Source organism: Notamacropus eugenii, chromosome 2, assembly GCF_028372415.1.
Source record: "Notamacropus eugenii isolate mMacEug1 chromosome 2, mMacEug1.pri_v2, whole genome shotgun sequence".
Classification (NCBI taxonomy): Eukaryota; Metazoa; Chordata; class Mammalia; order Diprotodontia; family Macropodidae; genus Notamacropus; species Notamacropus eugenii.
The window spans coordinates 445,150,235-445,174,324 of NC_092873.1; the positions used below are offsets into that span (position 1 = coordinate 445,150,235).

Genomic DNA, 24,090 nt, shown 5'->3' on the forward strand with positions numbered 1-24,090 from the left:
CTTCCCTCCCCCTGCCCACGTTGTACACACACACACACACACACACACACACACACACACACACACACACACACACACACACCATCTTATTTGCTCCTAGTTGCTTTCATGTTCTCTCCCCTATTATGTCATAAACTCCTTATTAGCTGAAATTATCCTTTACTTTTCATCGTATCCCCAGCACTTAGCACAGTGGTGCTTGGCACATGATAGGTTCTTAATAGATATTTGAATGCCTGATTTGTGTGTGTGTGTGTGTGTGTGTGTGTGTGTGTGTGCAATTACAACTAAACTGTTTTTTTCTAATGTGCTTTATGGATGCTTGTCTCAGAACTTTATGGTCATTTCCCATGATTTTGGGGGTAACAGTTTTTATTTCAAGAAAATTAAAGTAAGTGTAAAAGGAACAGTGAAAACAATTGCAAGAAAAGTAACTTTTTAAGCCTTGACAATATAAGTGTGATGATAGAGAAATTTATAGAAAATATTGAGATTCAAGTTTTAAAAACATGCTCTACTTTATTATGCTAACTTAGGATCAGAAGATATATAAAAAAAGAGGAAAATAATTGACTACTACAATACTGGAAACAACAATTACAGTTATTTTCATAATCTGGAAAAAATATCTTGTTGTTTTCATGGTATTTTCTTTCTCTTATTGTTCAGGATAAACATGTGCATACACACACACATATGCACATGTATTTGCTCTGGATTGAATGGAATGTCTAGAGCAGGGGTTCTTAACATTTTTCTATCATGGACTCCCTTGGCAATCTGATGAAGGCTGTGGCCTCCTCAGGGGAAAAATGTTTTTAAATGAATAAACTAAAATACAAAATATTATAGAGGAAAGCAAAGACTTCGGAATATAGCTATCATAAAACAAAAACATGAAGTTCACAAACCTCTGGTATTGAGCATTCCCAAATACCATGTAGATTTGTAAACTTCCTAGCCATGACTGAGGTAACTACTCATTTAAAATTGATACCTTTTTTTCTTTCATTTACATTTCCCAATATATTTCTCTCTCCCCTTCCCAAAGTCAACCTCTATGAAATGAATAATTTAAAAAACAGTTCATCAAAACTAACCAACTTACCAGTCAAGTCTGAAATAATATACAGTATTACACCATCATAGTTTCCCACCTCTGCAAAGAAAATAATTAGGTACATTGCCATACTATTTTTTTAGGACCAAGTTTGGTCCTTATGGTTTCACAGCATTGAGTTTTAATTGTTTTAGAGATGAGACTCATTCAATTTACAATTTTGTATTCATTTTGTATATTATTTTCCTGGTTCTTATTTCACCTTGCTTCACAGAAGTCTTCACATGCCTCTCTATAGTCATCATATTCATTATTTCTTACATCACAGCAATATTTCATTGCATTAATGTTCCATAATTTATTCATCCATTGGCCAGTTAATGAGTTTTCCCCTCTAACCCTTCCAGTTCTTTGCTTCTTCAAAAATGTAATTTGTGCATATGGAGATCTTTATTTATTTTAAAAATATCATTAACGTCCTTTGGGCACTTCCCAGAAAAAGTTCTATAAGGGGAAAGTTTCAAACAAAAGAGAACTCACAAGGCTAAAAACACTTCAAGTATTTTTGAGTAGGTTTTTAAAAAATCTTAGTTCCAATGAAATTTGTTTATTTTTTGGAATGAACATCAATTATATACACACACATACACATATACATATGTACACACATACATATATACAACATATATATGTATACATACCAACAATTTAAGAACTTTTTCTTTTTTAAGTGTAAAAACTCCCTTTATTGATCCAGATCACAATCTGTATATGATTTCTCTATATAATTTCTAGCCTTACAAATTTCACCAATAGTTTAATTAGAAAAGAACTGAGTACAGAACTTAATGGAACAGTCACAACTAAGAGGCTGAAGAAAAATGAGAAGAGGAGAAAGAGGAGATAGCAAAAGAGTAGAAAAGGAGAGAGAAGAGAAGGAAAAGAAGAAATAAGACAAAAGGAGGAGGAGGAAGAGGAGGACACAGAGGTTTGAGTAGACCCAGGAGAACCAGGTTATGTTCAGAGAGAAAAGAGACCCAGTAGGCACCATGCCTATTGTAAATAAGCATATAGGATCCTAGCATTGACTATATTTAGGAGTGGGGAAGCAGTGGGTTAAATTTCAGCAATGGAAGACATTTTTAGCAACATCTCTCGTGTTAGATGCGAGGATTCCAAGACTTATCCAACATGACAGAAGTAGTAGTTGAGCTGGGAATCAGAACACAGATCCTATCATTCTCAATTCAGTCCTCTTTCCTTTTAGACTGTCACTTGATTGTGAGTGATCTGAACAAGCTAACTTAATCATATATAGCCCCGGGTTCATGGTTTTATATTTGCTTATTTTATTTAATACAATAGTTCATTTCCCTCAACTACATGTAAAAGCAATTTTAACATTCAAGTTTTAAAATTTTGTGTTCCAAATTCTCTTCCTCCCTCTTCTTCCCCTTCACTGAGAAGGCATACAATTTGATATGGATTATATGCATACAGTCATGCAAAGCATTCTATACTGGTAATGTGTAAAAGAAAACAAAGACTAAAACGAAGGAAAGAAAAATAAAGTTTTAAAAAGTATGTTTCAATCTACATTCAAACTTCATCACTTCTTTCTCTGGAGATATATATCATTTTTCATCACAAGTCCTTCAGAACTGTTTTGGATCATTGTATCCTGAGAATAGCTTAGCCATTCACAGTTGATCAGTGTACAATATTGCCGTTGACTGTATACAATGTTTCTCATGGTTCTGCTCATTTCACTTTGCATCAGTTCATGTAAATCCAGATTTTTCTGAGAACCACCTGCTCATCATTTCTAATAGTACAATAGTATTCCATCATAATCACATACAACAACTTGTTCAGTCATTCCCCAATTGATGGGTATCCCTCAATTTCCAAGTCTTTGCCACTACAAATATTTAAGTACATTGAGGTCATTCTTGTTGTGTTTTTTTTTATTTTAATTTTTTAATCTCTTTGGGCTACAGACCTAATAGTGGTATTGCTGATTTTATGTTATGCATTGTTTCATGTTTTTTTTTAAATTGCCTCATATTTAAAAATTGCTGACATACTGAGATTAAAATTAAAAACCACTGTTGCTATGAGTGTAGAGAAAAATTCTATAACTTCAAAGATAAAAAGATACATAAGGATATTGGGATTTCTAATGAATATTTTAACCACATGTGAGCAACTTTTATTTATTAAAACTGTTTTTTTAATCACCAAATCAATCATTAGACACCATTATGAAGGTAAAAAAAGACTTCCAGGAAAAATAATTATCACTGTCAATTGCCTTTTAAAAGAATAATTGTAATAGACAACTTTTTGAATTTTGACAGGATGTGACAGAACATAACAAAATTCCAGCAATTTCAGAACAATAGTGCAGATCATTTAAATGACTGACTCTTTCTTCCAGTGATATACCTGACTGTCTTTTAGTATCAATTATATGAAGATTCAATTTGAGTTTCATGTGTGTGGCATACTTCAAAGGCAGTATGCACAATTAAATGAGCTAAGAGCCTTCATTAATTTGCTGCTTTTAAAATTCTGTAGCTATATGCATGTGAAATATAAGTACTTTAACATTTTTCTGTGTTCTTTATATATAACTTAAAAAAAAAACCCACCTCTGTTGTTTGTCTAAGAGTTATGAAATGGGTAGGGAAATAGCCTTAGCATCAGAAAGATGAATTTAAATGCTGCCTTTGATACATCTCAAGTCCCCTGGGTGTGTCTCTCTATGGCATCTTGAACAACAGCTTAAACTCTTTGTGTCATAGGGCAACTCTCATAGATCTATATGAGGAGTTGCCCACTCATATGAAATCACAGGTGTGATTAATGTACTCCGTCTCATGTATTTTGTCTATATGGAGTTAGATATTATTGCAGATGATACAACAGTGTGAGAATATGGTTATCTGCCAAGCAATTTAGAGACTTTTGTTTTAAACACTCCATGTCTATCACTTCTCTGGACATTTAGGCTAAGAGGTTACACACAGAATACAACATGAACCAAAGTATAAAATGGGTGGATCTTGATTGTGGGTCAGTATTTTACAACTGTTTCCTTCTATATCAAGCTGTTTTGATGGTACCATATAGCAAAAGCTTATGTATGAGATAACATGGAGTATCTGGCACTGTAACTGACATATAGCAGACATTTCATAGCTATTGATTCCAATAATTCAGTATTTGTATTTTGTTTATATTGGTAACAAATATTTGTTATAAATATCATTTATGTAATATCATACCCTAATATTAAATATGTAGATATATTACATTATATGTATCATAACAAAATATTTATGTTGTATATATTTGCATTATTATTGTAAAGATTCAGTAAGTAACAACTTTGTAGATAACATTTTCCTGTGTTCTTAGGAAAAGACAAAGAAAAATGAAGGATAGTCCCTGAGCAAGCCAGTAAAAAGCATACACAATCAACTTTCAATAATCAATAGTAATGAAAGAAGCAGAAAATTATTTTAAAAATAAAACCCTATATTTGGGAGTTTATAATACATTGTATTACTTTCACCCTATCCCTTTGAGAGACAACTTATTAATTTTTTTTCATTTGTTTTAACATATTAATAAGTATGACCTGAAAATAGACAAACCAAAAATATCGGAAAAATGCCCAGAAGTTTCCTTATTGACAAGCCAATTTCTGATATTTTTTTTTTAGAAAATGCACAAAATGTATAATGTAAACAGGCATAAGGAGAGTTTACAATACTTAGCTATGATGCAAATTTGTCATATCTATTTTTCTCTAAGTATTATATTTATAGGGTAGTTGTCATCTGGGAGAGGAGTATCATGAAGGAAAATAGAAGTATAGAAGATACTGGGTTTTTTTCTGGAATTGAGGCAATAAGACAAAGCAAGAAGAGGGATATGATGACTTTGAAGATTAGGACCAGAAATTAATTTTTCTTAAATTTAGAAATCCATGATTGAATGAGAGAGCAAAAGGATCACAAGTTAGTACTTGTGAATGTTCATATGACTGAGAGAGACAATGGCAGTCATGTAGAGAATGAGTGAGAATGAACTTAATCCTATGTTAGCACAAATATTTTGCTATTTGGAACCTGGAAATGAATGAAAATTAAGAAAATGTGGCAAAAATCATTAAGATGTCAAGGGAAAGTAAGAACATTTTTTGTACAGAAAAGGTAAACTTTAATTATACTTAGGTTAAGCAATTTCAAGAAATTTAATAGAGTGATTTTTGAAATATATTTGTGAACATATATATGAATAAAATTGGATAAGGAAAATGAGGTCCAGGGAGGTATGAGATTTATCAAAAATTGCATAATTAATAAAGGTTGAAATACCTGACAACCCAGATCTTCTAACTCCAGTTTTGTTTTCATTATTTGCGTCTGGGTGGTAGAGCATTAGGAGCAATAGCCAAATGAGTAGTGTTTTCTTCCCAATATCACTTCCTGAGCAATTCATTTATTTTTGGTTAAACCTTTGAGTTTAAGCTGACCTTATATATTTAGTATAATTTACCTGAAGTCCAGAAATTGAGCATCGTGTGTGTGTGTGTGTGTGTGTGTGTGTGTGTGTGTGTGTACACATGCAAAGAAGAGAAAAAGGGATAACAAACTAATGGTTGTGTTTTCATAAATAATACAGGAGAGTCATGTCATTGGTGATGGTTGTATGTTAGACTATAGATGTGAGTTATTGATATAATGTATGGTATAGAAATATGAAATATTTCTTCCCTTCAGCTATCTGTGCATTAAGTGTTCTGTTGGTCAGACATGATGGAGAGAGACATGCGGATTACAAAAGGAGAAAAAGCTTGGAAAGCAGTATTTTTTTTCCAAAGTGTGCACAAATGCTTTTATTTCTAAGCTTTTCTGCTTTCATTTCCATTGGATTTCTTAGCAAATGGTTCCTGTTTAAAATCTTGGTTGGAAAAAATTGAGCCCTTTTCTGTATCCTTCATCTTTGCTGCTGAATTTTTGGTCATTGAAGACTTAGAAAACAGTCTAATATCTCCATCTGGTGGCAGTACATTGAACACATCTAGGCTTGTTATGTTTCTTTGTGTACTTTAGGATTTCTGTCTTTGTGGTTTTTTGAGAAGTAATAGAAGTATTTAAGCTATTTGAGAATAAAGTCATGTTAAGGATTCTTTCTTAGGACTTTATTATGCCCATTGTATGGAGCTTCAGGGAAACTGCATCCATTAGGTAGCATATCATTATTTCTATGACTCATTTTTTCTTCCTTTTCCCTTATTTCAAGAAAGAACAGCTAGCAAGGGAGAATACAAGTCAGTGAAGGTCTATGAGAAGTTAATTTATTGCTTTATTAATAAGCATGGAAAAATTGAAGACATATAATAAGGAGAGATCAGTGTTTTAATTTTTTTTCCTACCTTTAATTCTTGTACAGCTTGTAGATAAGGCATTTACCTCTCAGTTTACTCATTTGTAAAATAGGTGTTATAATAGTATTTACTCTGCAGGGTCATTGTGAGGCTCACATGATATAAGGTTTTTAATACACTCTATAAATCTGAACTATTTGTTACATTTCATACCTAGGGAAGAAATTGTTCCAGGCAAATCTTCAATCATGTATTTTCAGGATTAGTTTTCAATTTTACAAAATTCTTCCTTAATGATAACAATGCCAGCATTTGTGTAGAATTTTTAGGTTGCAATGCATTTTATAAATACTATCTCATTTGATCCTTAAAATAACCTTGGGAGGTTATTTTACCTTGGGAGGTAGGTGGTATTATTATCCTCATTTTACAAAAGAAGAAACTGAGGCAGACAGAGGTTTAATGATTTGCACGAGGTCACATAGCTACTAAGTGTTGATGACAGGATTAGAACTCAGAACTTCCTGACTCTGTCAAGTACTCTATCCATTATGCCATGTAAATTCATAATATTTAAAGTGATATTAAATACAATATTACATTAATATGTGCATGTTTTATTCTGTAAATAAAATGAGAGCTTACTAGTATCTTTAAATTGATATGCTTCATGTGATCTTTGCAGAACAACACCCTGGGAACCTTTTAAACAACTAACTGGAATCAAGCAGACTTTAAACAGGTGAAATGCTTTATCATAGGGCAAAGATTACAATCTGCCACATTTTACTTTTGATTACATTCATAACCTTGTGATCACCTAATTGACCCTACTTTATTATTTTTAATCAATACCCATATACAATTAATGCATCCATCCATTCATCCAATATGTTTTCAATAGCAACAACCTACAAGATACTGCTCTAAATATAGTGGGGAACACAAAGAAGACAGCTCCTCTCTCCAAAAGTTAATGGTTTAGTAGAAGAGAATGGAAAAGTGAACAAATAACCATTAATAGAAAATAATATGAAAATGTAATGATTAACAAAGTGGTTCATTCACATGAATCATTTCTGAAAGGTAGGGTCAGAGTGGAAATATGGGCTGGTGCTTTATGAAGGAAGAAAGATAAAAAAGCTTCGTAGAAAAGAGCATTTGACCTAGGCTTTAGGGGAAGAGTAGACTTTGGCAAAGTGGAGTTGGTGGCTTATGGAGCCCGTCAGAACAATCAATACTTATAAATGTAGGAACTAAAACCTTTCTTTGATCTTTAATAGCATATTATCATTTTATTCTTTTCATTTTTGTTTACAAATGCCAATCCAAGTTCATTTCTTGCTAAGGTAATCCTTGACATACGGATGTGTAAAAATTTCTCATCTTCAGAACAGTAGCAATTCATGCAAGACATGATATTTCATATATTTCAAGGACCTCTGATTTCTGTTTGGTTGGATACTCCTGCTACTTTCCCAGGTCACAACTTCTCTAAAACCTTATAGATGGTCTTAAGGAAATATTAAGGCAAAAAATCTCAGTACACTTTGGCTGACCTGGTAAAAAGCCTCTGAATTTAACTAGGATGGTTTTCTTGCTGTACCTTATGCCCCTCTGGAATGACCCTCAAGAAATCAGGGCCATGTTCACAGCCTGATAAGGGCATTTGTGGAGATGGTGCCTGATGAATTAGCTAATAGATAGATAATCAAACAAGTAGTTTTTTGCCTCTGAAATACTGATATCAAAGTAAACTAATTTGACAATGATGTTACTTGAATTAACTTTAAATAATATAGTAAATAAACTTACATCTAGAGGACAAAAATCTACAACCCAGTCTGGTAATGTTTGTTTTGGCAAAAACTACAATCAATTATTTGGAGATAAAGCGAACAGAAAGTGGGAGTAAGGATAAATCTAATACTTAGAATGAAGAAGAATTATGCATATGTCAGTGCAGTGGTGGTAGAGAGAATAGGTTCCAATTAGCAAATGTACTTGCAAAATTTTATGCTTTAATTCCACAGTATACTAAGTACCTGATATAGCTTTAAAATTATTTATCATGGAATCTTAGACTTTGAAGAAACCTTAAAGATCATCTGGTCCAACCTCTCAATTGATACACAAATCTTCTCTACGGTTTTACTGCCAAGGGTTTGTTCATGTGCTACTCAATTGAATGCCATTCTTTCTAAGATTACATATAAGAAAGTATGAAAAAAAAATCAATTGCTCAAAATAATCTAATATTTAAATTTATTTTTATGGACCTATTAATTCATGGGTAAAGGGAATCCCTGGTGTGAAAACTTTTTTCTACTGATGCAAGTAAGTAAATGTCCTTCAAATCATAATTTTAAGGATTTTGCCTGAGAGAGTATTTTGCTCATAGGCTCACAAACAGTATGTGTCCAAAAATGAACTTGAACTCAGTTCTTCTTGACTTTGAGTCCAGCTCTCTATCTACTACGACATACTTGTGGAATCTCTATTTTAAATCGGTGAATACAAATTTCACAAAGACAAGTCAAAATCTCAACTCTTTGATGTTTCCTATGTTTGTGAGACATTGAAAGCCAGTAAACTATCCTGTGCCTCAGGTTCATCATCTATAAATGAGGGGTGATCGACTTGGTATGAAGTCCCTTCTAGCTCTTATTCTGTAATCCCCTCTTAGGCATTAAGTTAATTTGAATCAAAAAAACTTCTTATATATGACAGTTTAGGGCATATAATATTAGTTTCTTCTATTTTTCTCCAAAATTTGCATGACCTTCCACTTATTCCATATTTAATACTCTTTAATACTCAGTTTTAATTTGTCATATACGTTCATCTCAGTAATAATCAAAATATTTATATAGTGCTGAAAAATTTGTGAAGTGCCTTATATATGTTAAACATAAGGGACAAAGTCCTTAAATCTTTATCCTCTGGGTAGATTGTAAACTTCTTTAGAAGCATATGAAGTATTACAAATATTAATATTATGAAATATTATGAATATTAAGCCAATGTTATCTCAACTGATCCTCACAACAACCCTAGGATATAGGTACAATTAGTGTTGCCATTTTACAGATAAGGAAATTGATGCAAATAGAACTTAAATACCTTATTGAAGTCATAGAGCTAATAAATTTCTGAGACTGGATTTGAACTCAGGTCTTCCTGACTCTAAGTCCATCACTCAGTCTAATGTACCATTTACTATGTGCAAGTCACTGTGCTTGTCAGTGAAGATACTAAGACCAAAATGGATCAGTCCTTGCCATAAAAACACTCTCAATCATTACCATTCATCAAAAAATAAAACAAAATAAAACATTTTCTATGTGTCCTTTTATTTGTAGTATGCTATTTTAGAAACTGAAGGCAATACAAAGCTAATCCTTGATCTCCAAACATTCATAATCCAGGAAAAGATTATAAACATGTAATCCTGAGATCACTTGTGATCAGAGGGTCATAGATTCAGAGCTAGAAGGGATTTTAGAGATCATCTAGTCCAATCTTCTCATTTTTTAGATAAGGCACCTGAGGCCCAGGGAGTTTCAGTTACTTGTCTCTAATCATGCAGCCAGCACTCTGATCCAGGCATCTATTACCTCATGTCTACTCTATTGAAATAGCCTTCCATTTGGTCTCCCTGATACTCGTCTTTCACCATTCTAATCTATCCTCTATTTCAACTGCCAAAATGATTTTCCTAAAGTATAGATCTGATGCTGTCACCTCCCTAATCAATAAACTCCAATGACTCCTATTACCTCGAAAAGAAAATACAAAATGTTCTACTTAGCATTTAAAACTGTTCATAACTTGATCCCTTTTGATCTTTCCAGTTTTCTCATTCATCATTTCCTTCCATGTACTCTACAGTCTACATAAAGTACCCTTTTTACTCTTCCTCTCTCCATTTCTAGAACCCATGCTTTTTTGCTGGCTATTCCCTGGAATGTTCTTCCTTCTGTCTTCTGCCTCCTGGCTTCCCTAAATTTACCTTCAAGAATTGTGCTCAGATCTCACCTTATGGAAGAGGTCTTTCCCAGTCATTCTCATTCCTCACTCCCTGGCACTACTATTTCCTCTCCTTTGAGATTACTTTCCATTTCCACACTTTATATTTTGTATGTAATGCAAATGTTTTGGCAGAACTCAAGTACACTGTGCATGTTGTCTCTGTCATTAGAAAATGAGTTCCTTGAGAGCAGGGGTTGTGTTTTTGCAGTGCTTACCACAGCGCCTGGCACAGAGTAAGTGCTTAATAAATACTTGCTGACTGACTGACATAGCATGTAAACTATACTTAGTGGCAGAGACAATCTCAAATATATTCCTTTTCTCTCTTTTTTTTCCTTTTTGTATCTCTAGGGTCCAACAGAGAGCAAGGGCTCAATAAATGTTTATTTGAATTAAAATATATAGTACTAAAAACAATTACAGACTAGCTATAATGTAGAAAAATTAGTAACAGTCAGGTGAAAAGCGCCATGTAAGAACTGAGGGGAAAATATTTTTTTCTAAGGAAATCAAAGTACATTTCCTCGAAATGGTGGTATCTGTACTGCACTTTCAAGATGGGTAAACACTGGGGAAGAGAAAGAGGGGAAGAAACATGAGAGAGGATATTCCAGGGACAAAAAAGAACACAAGCAGAATCAAATAGCATTAAGCTTTGACTAAGCTTACTTTTGTCAGCTTACTTAGAAATACTGTCTGTGAATCAGAATTAGTTAACTATAGAACTATATCAGCCAATTGATAAGTGATACAAATTATTTTATAATATTTTATGAGCCTGATTGCCCCATACAAACCTGATTAAAAAAAAAAAAAAACAGCAACGACATGAAAATGAAGACTGTAACCTCCTTTAAAAGGGTGGTAGCCTTGTGCCTAAGTACACCCTTTGTACAGGAGTACAAGCTCTCACCCACTCTTAATGCTACTTAATGCTACTACCCACAAGGTCAGAGATGATAAGCACAAAGCCAGGAAAACAACTTTCATAATGATTGCTAAACAAAGCCAGGAAAACAACTTTCATAATGATTGCTAAAGAAGCCTCCATGGCTGCATATTTTAGATACCAAGTTTTATCATAAAGAGAAAGGATATAGCAATTAATCTGAGAGTATTAATCCTCTGTATATATGTCACCTCCATAAGTAGATCAAAGTCTGATAACCAATTTTTTCATCCTCTCCCTCTTGACAAAACGAGGATCAGGAAAGGGATCCTATAGAAATTGACAAATTCCTTATGTTGTTGTTGATAGCATTGTATCGAGTTGTTTTCAGCTATGTCTAACTCTGTGATCCCATCTGGGGTTTTCTTGGCAAAGATACTGCAGTGGTTTGCCATTTCCTTCTCCAGTTCATTTTGCAAATGAGGAAATTGAGACAAACAGGATTAAGTGACTTGCCTAGAGTCACACAGCTAGTAAGTGTCTGAGGCTAGATTTGAACTCAGGTCTTCCTATCTCCAGGGCTTGTGCTGTGTCCACTGAGCAACCTAGCTGCCCAAATTAGTTATGCAATAATTTTTTTTTTTTTAATGATTAAACCGTAGATATAAAGTCTAAAAATGACTAATAGATGGAGTGCTTGACTTGGAGTCAGGGTGACCTAGATTCCAGTCCTGCTTAGTAGTTGTATGACTCTGGTGAGGTTAAAATTTTTCAGAATATCATGCAATTCTCTAAGACTTTCTATTGATCAATCATTCAATAAACATTTGCAAAAAAAAGCTCCTGCCCTTAAGGGGCTCACCATCAAATGGTTGAGAAAACAACCACAGGATAAATTAAAAGAGGGAAGGCAATAGAAGTAAGAGGAAGTGAGAAAAGTTTCCTGTAGAAGGTGGGATTTTAGTTAGGGCTTGAAGGAAGCCAAAGTTGTCAGTAGGTGGAGGTGAGGAATGATAGAATTCTCAGCATGGGAGTCAGCTAGAGAAATGTCTGGAGTCAAGTAATGGAGTATCTTATTCAAGAAACAACAAAGAGGTTAGTGTTACTTAACTGAAGTGTATGTGGTGGGGAGTAAGGTGTAAGATGTAGTGCCAGTGCGATATTCACAGCCATGAACATCCCTGAGCAATTCTGAATCACAAAATCCCACAGACTCTCTACGTACAAGACAGAACCAAAACATTTATTCAGACACCAGAAAGCCAGATCCCTCATAGTAACAAAAGTATATACACAGTAACAATGCCGAATACAACATCAGTCCCAAGCCTTCCTTCCCCCTGCTGGGCTTGTCACAAACAAATCTGAAGTCGGCTAATCACAAACAAGCCTTTTCACTCATTCTAGCTCGCAGCCTGCATCCTTCAGTTCTGACTATGCTCTCACTAATTTCCTCTCAGCTCTGCTCTAGCTCCACCTCTTCCTGTCTCACCCATTCAGCAAACTCCCCCCACCACAGGCTCCATGTGACTAAGACCCATGTGACCCAGGCAGGTCACATGGAGCTATTAATGAATGAGAAAGATCTTCCCGTTTTAAATTACTATTACAGAAGACTGGAAAGGGGTGTGTGTGTGTGTGCGTGTGTGTGTGTGTGTGTGTGTGTGTGTGTGTGTGTGTTATGAAAGGCTTTGAATGCCAAAGAGGATTTTGACCAAGAAGTGATAGTGAGCCAATGAAGTTTATTTAGTAGGAGTGACACATAATCATACCTGTACTTTAGGAAAAATACTTTGGTTGTTGAATAGAGGGTGGGAGACAGTTGAAGCAAAGTAGACCCAGACTACTGTGATAGTCCACAATAAAGCCCTATACGAGGGTGAAGTCAGAATCAGAGGAGAAAAGGGCTCATCTTTGGAAAATGTTGCAAAAGCAAAATTGACAAGTCTTTAATGTAATGTGTTTGTCCTTTGTTTTTGAAAAAGACCATGACATCAGAGAAGTGGTGACATGACTTACATTTTGTGAGGGAGGTCTGTACAAGGTCACCAACCTAACTTTCTCCTCCTGAGCCATATGGGTTCAGTGACCAGATATTCATCAGGATGTCTGGAGATGGCCCAGGATGCAATGTGAGACTTTGGCCTTTTTAGGCAGGTACTTGCTTAGAGGATGGTAACAACCACTTTAAGAAGTAGTCAGAGAATGACCCTTTTAATGAACAAAAGAGAAAAAAAAAGCTAAATAGCAGGGAGGAAAACAGAAACTGTTATTATTGATAATCACTCTAGGCCAGCCATTAAGTGGAGCTTGGGCACAGACCTATTGTTGGCCTGCCTATGGGCTTCAGAGTACACATGGGGTTTAAGGTTTGGGAATGGCACGGAAGGAAGGAAGGAAGGAAGGAAGGAAGGAAGGAAGGAAGGAAGGAAGGAAGGAAGGAAGGGAGGAAGGAAGGAAGGAAGGAAGGAAGGAAGGAAGGAAGGAAGGAAGGAAGGAAGGAAGGAAGGAAGGAAGGGAGGGGAAGACGTTTAGCCAGTAAATCCCAAAGGAAGGGGTAGGGGGAGACAGAAGGGAGAGTATGAGCTGGGTTACCTAGTTAACTGGGTCCCCACTCAGGCAGCTTAGTCTACTCACAGGTTGTGTTCATCCTTCGCTTCTGAAGAAGACCATAACATCAGAGAAATGATGACATTATTTGCACCTGACTTTGTCTTCATTGAGGGAGGGCCATGCAAGGTCACCAGACTCACTTTCCTGAGTCATCTGGGTTCAGTGACCAAATATTCATCAGGATGACTGGAGATGACCCAACTTCTTGGAGCCATAAAGACAAGTTTTGGCAACACATAGGACAAAAAGCAGGGAGTGGTGAGAGGTAGCAAGGAAGAAAAATGACCTGGTTTGAGAACCTGAAGATTGAAAAGATGATGTTTTCCTCTGAGGGAGTTTTTTAGGGGGAAAGATGAAATTGGTTTTGTATATCTTGAGTTTAAGATGTCTACTGGGCATCCATTTTTAGATGTCAGGAAGGTCAGCTGGATACATGAGACTAGAGACCAGTAGAGAGGATAGGACAGGACAGGCAGACTTGATTGAGATCATTAGCACAGAGGTGGTAATTAAATCCAAGAGGGAGGAGAGAAGAGGACCTAGGACCAAAACATTTCAGATACCTATAGTTACAGGACATGAACTAAATGAGAACCCAGTCAAGGAGATTGAAAAGTAATGGTCTGGTTCATAAAAGGAGAACCGAGAGAGTGGTAGTTCAAAAACGTAAGTTACAGGCATGTTGTTTTCTCTGTTGGCTTCCTATTCCTGCACAGATGAAAATATAGATCCTTGATGTACTGATAAATTTATCAATGCTTACTCTGATGAAAAAGAAGCCCTAATCATTCATTTTCCTAAGGCCTATTTGTATAAATGAAACCAGGAAACAAAAACTAGAAAACAAAAACTAAGCAGGTTGGTGACTGCAAACAATACACTCTTTAATTTCATTGTTAGAGTGAATATGCTTAAACAATTATCTATTTAGTCATCGAACAATTTATTGTGCTCCTGCTCTGTTCAAGACAATATCCTAGGTAGTGGAAAGTTTAAAGAATGCAATACATAGATTCTCTAACTTCTCTGAGTTTATAGTATGATAGGGGTCATGAGAGAGTGATACAAAGACCACTAATACAGGGTAGTGTCTGAAATTGCAGTAAGAGATAAAATTATAGGCATCAAAAAGAGCCATTGTGTGACTCAAAAAGCTGTGTGTTCCCCCTCTTTAAAGGTCTTCATGAAGAGAATAGATGACTACTTGTGAGCATTTTATGTTCCCTTATAAGTTGGAGTGGATGGCATCTAAGTTCCTCTTCAAATCTAGAAGTTGATGATTCCTGGAGTTCAGTAAATGGAAGCAGGTTTATGGAGAATTGGAGTATAGAAATTGAACAAAGTATAAGGATAGGAAGTAGTTTGGCAAGGTGGACATTTCAGGTTGAGGAAATGAGCAAAGGTATGAGCAAAGGCGGAGAGATTAGAAAACTTCGGGGTACATTTGGAGATCAGGAAATAGCCTATGTTGGCCTGAAGCACTGGATGTTTAAAGTATTTGGAGAAGTGGCTGCAAAGGTAAATACAACTTCATTTATTTGGGTTATGCAAAATCACATTGTACACTGCATTACTCTCTTTAATATTTACTATATTTATGTAAATATAATCTATTTTATTTCTTAAAAAGTGAAATCTTTTCCCAATTTTGATCCACTTAGAGGCTATATTCAAGATACGTATAATTATAGGAACACATTTAGAGCTGAAAAGGTCCATGTGAGGTCACCTAGTTAAACACTCATTTCTTTGGATAGTATACTCTATTGTTGGAATTAGCATTAAGTTCTTATAGATCATAATAGGTCACTATACATTTAATTTCCATATGAAATTTGTGTACTGGGTTAAGCTAACCACATGTATATATTCTTTTTTTATTTCTGTATTTCAGAGAGGGCCAGCAGTCACCTGAACAGTGGCAGAAGATGTATGGAAGATGCTCTGGTAATGAAGTGTACCACATTATCATGGAAGAAAGTACATTTTTTGCTGAATATGAGGGAAAGAGTTTCACATATGCCTCTTTCCATGCACACAAAAAGTATGTTCCTGTTGCCAAGTTTGTTTGAAAATATAAATGAATCTTACTTTTTATACATAGATTCTTGAGTCAGGATACATTACAGTTCTTTACAAATTTGTGTTCTCTGGGTTGCCTTGAAAAAAAAAAACTATTATGCAATCCTTGCAAATTCTCTGGGTTTTTGTATTGTTGTTAAGATTTAAGATTTTCAGGAGAAAGTTTCTCTCTTCTTAAAAAGAATAAATAAAAGCATCATTACATTTTTAACTACCAAGTGTACTTTCCTATTTCAGCAATTAAAATCTGATCAAGGAAAGATAATACTTTTGGATCTAACCTTTTAAGGGAATAAAAACAAAACATTTTCAATATTGAAAGATTTCATATAACCAAATATTACAAATTGGGTCATATTACTTCCTAACTCTAATAGGAATGTTGTTTGTTTTTTTTTTTTTCCTTTCTGCTTTTTAGTCAGAGAACCATAGAATGATCTTCTTCGGAAGGAAATTCTTTTCTGTCAATTTAAAACTGTCACAACTGCCTATGAGTAAAGGCAGTTATGGATCTATTTCTTAATATATTTAATAATGTAGGGCTTACTTTTAAATTCTAATATAGCTCTAGTAATGAGTATAAATACACGATTTCCCTTGGGACTCAATAAAAAAAGCTTTCACTATTTAGAATTTTTGAAAGGCTTTTATTTATGTGCAAAGGATTACTTAGGCATTTTTATCAGAATTTTTTTTTTCAAAAGTACCATTACACAAAATTATTTCATTAGGAGAAAAAATTAACTTCATTTTCAAAGGGCTAAAACTGCAGTGTGCACACAACCTAGAACACACACATGTTATACATGATTTTACATATATATGTACATATAAAGTTTATATTTATATATGTATGTATACATATCCTCACTATATATATGAATAAATAATATAAAACCATTATATAGTACTATATGATTATAGACTATCATTCCTCATTTCAGCATCAAGCTATTATAGAATACTTACAGAGAGTTATTATTTAATAATAATAATGAGTATAGTAAAGCAGAAAGATTATTGGTCAAGGAATTAAGAGGACTGGGCTTTAGTTCCATCTCTGCCTTTCACTACTCCTTGTGTGACCAGGGGTATTCCTATCCTTTAAGTGTCAGTTTGTAAAATGAGCTAGATGATTCCCCCTTTCCCTTATGATTTTGAACTGCTATGAGCCTGTGTGACTCTATAAATATGAATGTCTTCTGTGAATTAATATTTGTCTCTGTTAAATTATAATTGTTATGTTATTATATTTTTCCTTCTTTTATTAAGGTTTGGCGTCTGTTTGATTGGTGTTAGGAGGGAAGATAATAAAAACATATTGCTAAATCCAGGTCCACGTTATATTATGAATGCTACAGACACATGCTTTTACATTAATATCACCAAAGAAGAAAATTCAGCATTTAAGAATCAAGACCAGCTAAGACGAAACAATGCATCAAGGTCATTTTATCATGGACCTTCCAGATTACCAGTACATAGTATCATTGCCAGTATGGGTAAGTTTTCAAGAAATATTTCATTCAATACACATTCACTAAATACTGACTATTTAGAAAAGGACTTTGTAAAGCACTGAATGAATTAGATACATGTAATACAATCAAACTTCTGGGAAGTTAGCTGAAAAATATTTTTTTCAATTAGTGATTATTTTGTTGATAACAAAAAATTTGTGAAATATGCTTTTTCTTAAACTAAGATAGCAAAATTTAAAAAAATATCAGCAATGCAATTTCTATCTTTTAAAAAATCTAGTAATACAGTATAGAATTTATCATATATTGAGCATCCTAACAATTTATTTTGATTTAACAGTCTAAGAGGGGCTACTGATAGCTTAGTGGATAGACTAGTAGGTGTGGAGTTAAAAAGACCTGACCTCAAATATGGCCTCAGATACTTACTGCCTGTGTGACCCTGAGCAAATCATTTACCCTGTACTTCCCTCAGTTTCCTCAATTGTAAAATGGCAATAATAATAACTGCACCCACCTCACTGAATTGCTATGAAGATCAAATGAGGTAACATTTCTAAAATGTACTTAGCACAGAATATGGCATGTAGTAGGTGTTATATAAATTTGTATTCCCTTTGCTTCCTCAATGTGGTTGGATAGACGTAAGAAATGTGATTCAAACTAATTAGACTCCAAATGATAAAGTACCATTTTGCATGAAATAGTAATTCTGAAATATTTATTTTACAAAAGGAATGCTCTCTTCAATTCAAAAACCATTGTCCTGGTAGTATATACAATGTGTATACTAAGTTATACACATTTATTTCAAGGAGAAAATATTAACATAAACAATAACAACCAGGTGATTCAAGAATGTGTGGGAAGTGACAATTGAATGAAGGTAGGGATTTGAAGAGGCAGCGGTGAAAAGAGACTAAATTCCAGGCATAAAAGATCACTATTAAAATGGTGCAGAGATGGGAAATAGATGTACCACATGTGGCATTTAACCAGAATGAACAGTGTACAATGAGGAATAATATGAAATAAATGAAACATTATAAATACTAAAGAGAGCAAACAGATCTAGGGTATTAGTCAGAAGCCCAGGCTGGTTTCACTCCTTGGGGGACAGTGTCTTATAAGAAAAGTTTCGTTCTTGTTTCTTCACTTTGGTTCTTTGTGCTCCCTACCATGAGAAGAATTAATTAAAGCTTAGATTTTGGATCATATTTAAGGTCTCTTCCAAAGGAGGGAGTAGAAATATATTTAATGTCCATTGTAAATCAAGTATGGGGCAAGTATTTATTTTCTACACTCAAAAGAAATGCATAACATAAAAGGTTCTCAAAAGCACACATTGCTAGAAAAAAACCTCTCAAACTAACCAAGTATTTTAAGATTATTAAAGTTAAGGGCTTGTGTATTATTAATAGCTTTGCAGTCTACATTGCACATTAACTTTAAATTTGATATTTGATTGACCATTGAGCTATGGATTTTTCTATTTCATGATTCAGGCACTGTGGCTATTGATTTACAAGATACAAGTTGTAGATCTGCAAGTGGCCCTAACTTGGCTCTTCCTCCAGAGGGGAGCAAAGAAACCAGAAGACCTAGTATAGCTCCTGTTTTGGAGGTTGCAGACACATCATCAATTCAAACTTGTGATCTTCTAAGTGATCAATCTGAAGATGAAACAACACCAGATGAAGACGTTTCTACCAATTTAGAGTATGTATAATTCTTCAAAGGGCTGGTGCAGTGGATAGAACACCAGTGCAGGAGTCAGGAGGGCCTGAGTTCAAATCTCACTTCAGACACTTGACACTCACTAGCTGTGTGACCTTGGGCAAGTCACTTAACCCCAATTGTCTCATCCTCCGTCATCTCCAGTCATCCTTATAAATATCTGGTCACTGGATTCAGATGGCTCTGGAGGAGAAGTGAGGCTGGTGAACTGCACAGCCCTCTCTCACTCAAAACAAAGTCAAGTGCAAGTCATGTCATTATTTCTCTGATGGCATGGTCTTCTTCAGCAATGAAGGACGAACACACACAGGTTTAAGCATTTTATATGGGCAGTCAGGAAATTTCCCCTTGGAGATATCTTAATTAATATTTACTAGACTTTTTTAATTGGTTATAGGTATATATAATGCCCCCATTGTTTGCAAAAGTGGCTCTTTCCTTCCTTGATATACCAGGTAAACCTGAGTCATTCATTCTGCTTCAGGACTTCATGCTGGAGAGAAAAATGAACTCAGCCTTCAGCTTTTCAGGAAGCAGCTAAGATAGTGACTTTATAGGGACTATAATCTGATACCTGCTTCTGAACATATTTTGATTAATAAAAAAGATAAACTCTTAAGCTTATCCTCTTACAACATGATCTCAAAGCCCTTTTCTATCGGTTCATCCATTTTGGCTGTTCTTTAGCTTATCATCCTTCTTCCTAAAATGAAACTCTAAGATCTGAAGTACTCCAAGTTTTATCTCACCAGAACACAGGAAGCACAATCCTCGCCTCTGTATTTGTCAACAAAGTGCTTTGCTTAATCGAACCTAAGATTAAAATATCTGTAATTACAATCTCACCTGCCATTTTAGTCCTGTGAAATTTTTTTCTAGACTTCTCAAACTGTACAATATGTCTTCTTGGCTAATGAAGGATATCTACAGTCAGACCTATGGATAGTTAAAGTGAGCTCAGCTCATGACAAAGAAATATCAGATTTAGATCTACATAGAAGTTTTTTTATTTCTTTCATGAGATCACTTCTCTAGCCAGTATACTCCTATACATAAGCCTGTCTGTTATTATATGTTTCATGATCATCTAGGTAAGCATCATGGTAAAAAGTCCTAGAGAGAAATCATGCTGCTTTCCAAAGTACTGACAAGTCAGTTTTGTGTCACGGACCCCTTTGACGGTCTAGTGAAGTCTGTGAATTCCTTATCAGTATAATATTAGATATGTAAAGTAAAATACGTAGGATTATAATATCATTACAAATTATATTGAAATAGTTATCAGTATATATGTGTGTGTATATATATATATATTTATATATTAATGTTCATAGACCCCAGATTAAGAACATCTACCTCAGATTAAAGTTTTAAGTCTGATTCAAAAAGAAGACTGCTCTATATGTACATTTACCTAGAAAATTCACTTATAATCCTCAACTTATTTTCATTGTGTTACATGTTGGTAATATTGGTATGAATAATTAGCTGGTGAATCTTATCTACTGAGGAAGGTGAATGAATGATGATACTTACAGCATCAAGATGGCTGGCCTTGGAGTCACAGAGATATAGGTCCAAGTCCTGTCTCTGGGAAATACCAGCTCTATGACTACAGGTCAATCAGTTAACCTCTTGGTGACCCAGGCAATTCCTTAAGACTAAAAGTTACAGGTGAGTTGCCAAACTGCATTAGTGGAAGATGTTTCCACACCTAGGGTTTCTGGCATTGATGAAATCACAGTTCAGGACTAAAATTAAATTAAGGATGATTTTTAAAGCTTTGCAGAGGTACTCAAATGAATAATGATATTTAGTATTATTGTAAGACTTCAGTAACTTTGGAAATATTTCTTCCTAGAAATACATTAATAAGAAGCAAAAGAAAATGTTTCTTTACAGACTCTAGATATAACAGAATAGAAAAAAAATCACAATCCTACCCTGTCTCCCCTCACCATAGTATTGCATACTTAATCAAGAAAATGATTTCATATTATTTTTCAGGTATGCAAAAGGCTACCCCCCTTACTCTCCATATATAGGAAGTTCTCCCACTTTTTGCCATCTCCTTCATGAAAAAATTCCAGTTTGCTGTCTAAGATTAGATAAGGTAAATGCTTTTTCTTTATGGATACCTGATGTATTCAATGGCATAAGTAATATGAAAAACTATAGTTTTACTATTTTAAGTGCGTGCCCATTTTGAAAAAAAAAGTTTTTCAGAAAGATACATAAGAAGAAATTATCCTATGAATGTAAAGTAAAATTGAACTTTAAAAATCAGTTATTTTCTCTACATTAGTGACAGCATGGCAAAAACAAAATTTGAGTGTCAATCAAAGAGATTCTAGGATGCTTGTTTCAGATTCATAATTTATTTCCATAAATTAGTTTATTTCTATAAATTAGGAAGTTGCATTGGACATAATTTTCAATAGTTTTATTTATTTATTTTTAGATGTCAACATTCATTTCCACAAAATTTTGAGTTCCAATTTTTTCCCCATTTCTACCCTCCCTCCACCCCCTAATACTTTGCATTCTGATTACCCCTTCCCTCAACGTGCCCTCCCTTCTATCACACCCCACCCTTCCCTTATCCCCATCTCCTCTCTTTTCTTGTAGGGCAAGATTAATTTCTATACCCCATTACCTGTGTTTCTTATTTCCCAGTTATATGCAATAACAGTTCTCAACGTTCGTCTCTAATACTTTGAATTCCAACTTGTCTCCCTCCCTCCCTCCCCATCCATCCCCACTGAGAAGGTAAGCAATTCAATACAGGCTATATATGTGTTGTTTTGCAAAAGACTACCATAATAGTCATGTTGTGTAAGACTAACTATATTGCCCTCCATCCTACCCTGTCTCCCCCTTTTTTTTTTTCTATTCTCTCATTTGACTTTGTCCCCTCCCAAAAGTGTTTACTTCTAGTTACTCCATTCTCCCATTTGCCTTTCCTTCTATCATCCCCCTCACTCCACTTGTCCTGTTCTCCCCTACTTTCCTGTAGTCTAAGATAAATTTTCATATCATATTCAGTGAGCATGCTATTCCATCCTTAAGCCTTTTATGAAGACAGTAAGCTTCACTTTTCCTCTCTCACCTCCTCCCTTGAAAATGATTTTTCTTATCTCTTTTATGAGTGATAGTCTGCCCCATTCCATTTCTCCCTTTCTTGTCCCAAGACTTTCCTCTCTCACCCTTTAATTTAATTTAATTTTTTTTATGGATATCATCTCTTCTGATTCAACTCAACCTCTACTTTCTGTCTATTTGTGTGTGTGTGTGTGTATGTGTATAATCCCTCCACCTACCCAAATACTGAGAAAAATCTCAAGAGTTACGAATATTATCTTTCCATGAAGGAATGTAAACAGTTCAGTTTTAGTAAGTCTTTTATGATTTCTTTTTCCTGTTCATCTTTTCATGCTTCTCTTAATTCTTGTCTTGGAAAGTCAAATTTTCTATTCAGTTCTGGTCTTTTCATCATGAATGCTTGAAAGCCCTCTATGTCATTGAATGACCATTTTTTCCCTTGAAGTATTATACTCAGTTTTGCTGGGTAGGTGATTCTTGGTTTTAATCCCAGTTCCTTTGACTTCTGGAATATACCTGTTCCAAGGCCTTTGATCCCTTAATGTTGAAGCTGCCAGATCCTGTGTTATCCTGATTATATTTCCACAATACTCGAATTGTTTCTTTCTAGCTGCTTGCAGTAGTTTCTCCTTGACCTGGGAACTCTGAAATTTGGCCACAATATTCCTAGGAGTTTCTCTTTTCAGGTTTTTTTTTAGGAGGTGATCAGGATTCTTTCAATATTTGTTTTGCCCTCTGGTTCTAGAATATCAGGGCAGTTTTCCTTGATAATTTCATGAAAGATAATGTCTAAGCTCTTTTTTGGATCATGGCTTTCAGGTAGTCTCATAATTTTTAAATTGTTTCTCCTGGATCTATTTTCCAGGTCAGTTGTTTTTCCAATGAGATATTTCACATTATCTTCTACTTTATCAATCTTTAGGTTCTGTTTTGTAACTTCTTGGTTTATCTCATAGTCATTAGCTTCCCTGAACTCCACTCTCATTTTTAAAGAACTATTTTGTTCAGTGAGTTTTTGAATCTCCTTTTCCATTTGGCTAATTCTGTTTTTTAAAGCCTTCTTCTCCTCACTGACTGTTTGGACCTCTTTTTCCAATTGAGTTAGCCTATTTTTAAAGGTATTATTTTCCTTAGCATTTTTTTGGTTCTCCTTTAGCAAGCTACTGACTTGTTCTTCAAGCTCTTCTATGGCCTGAGCCCATTTCATATTCATTTTGGAGATATTGGTGGCAGAAGCCTTAACTTCTTCTGGCAGCATGCATTGTTCTTCCTCATCTCACAGGATGGAAGGAGATACCTGTTCACCAAGAAAGTAACCTTCTATGGTCTTATTTTTTCCCTTTTTTGGGCATTTTCCCAGCCAGTTACTTGACTTCTGAGTCCTTTGTCAAGAGGAGGATTCTAGTGCTTCTTCTCCTCCCAGTATAGTGTTCAGGGCTGAGAATCATATCAGCTGCTCAGTTCCCCCAGGGGCTTATAGCTGAGTTGCTTAGACAATGGACCCAGGCTACTTCTGCAGCCACCAGTGCTGGGGGGACCCTGTTCCCCTTTCTCCCAGCTGGGAAAGCCCTCCCATACTGACCTTTGAATCTTTCTTTGTTGCTTGTGGGTTGAGGGATCTGGGACCCTCCCTGTTAGGGATACTTCCCCAGAGGCCTGTTTTGGTCCTGTTCTTCCCTGTGCTGTGTGGTCA

At 34.9% G+C, this 24,090-nt stretch overlaps 1 protein-coding gene across 8 annotated transcripts in view; it reads left to right on the plus strand.

Moving 5' to 3' along the window:
* The window catches only part of KCNT2 (potassium sodium-activated channel subfamily T member 2), a 528,526-nt gene that overhangs the window by 390,544 nt on the left and 113,892 nt on the right, over window positions 1-24,090 (plus strand). For 5 of the 8 annotated variants that reach the window (XM_072648322.1, XM_072648328.1, XM_072648323.1 and 2 more), the window contains exons 15-19: window positions 7,147-7,203; window positions 15,890-16,039; window positions 17,350-17,579; window positions 19,064-19,277; window positions 21,303-21,408. In XM_072648322.1, coding sequence (XP_072504423.1) covers window positions 7,147-7,203; window positions 15,890-16,039; window positions 17,350-17,579; window positions 19,064-19,277; window positions 21,303-21,408 — 757 coding nt within the window. The remainder of the gene's footprint in view (window positions 1-7,146; window positions 7,204-15,889; window positions 16,040-17,349; window positions 17,580-19,063; window positions 19,278-21,302; window positions 21,409-24,090) is intronic. The other 3 variants (XM_072648324.1, XM_072648326.1, XM_072648327.1) reach the window with 1 other exon arrangement.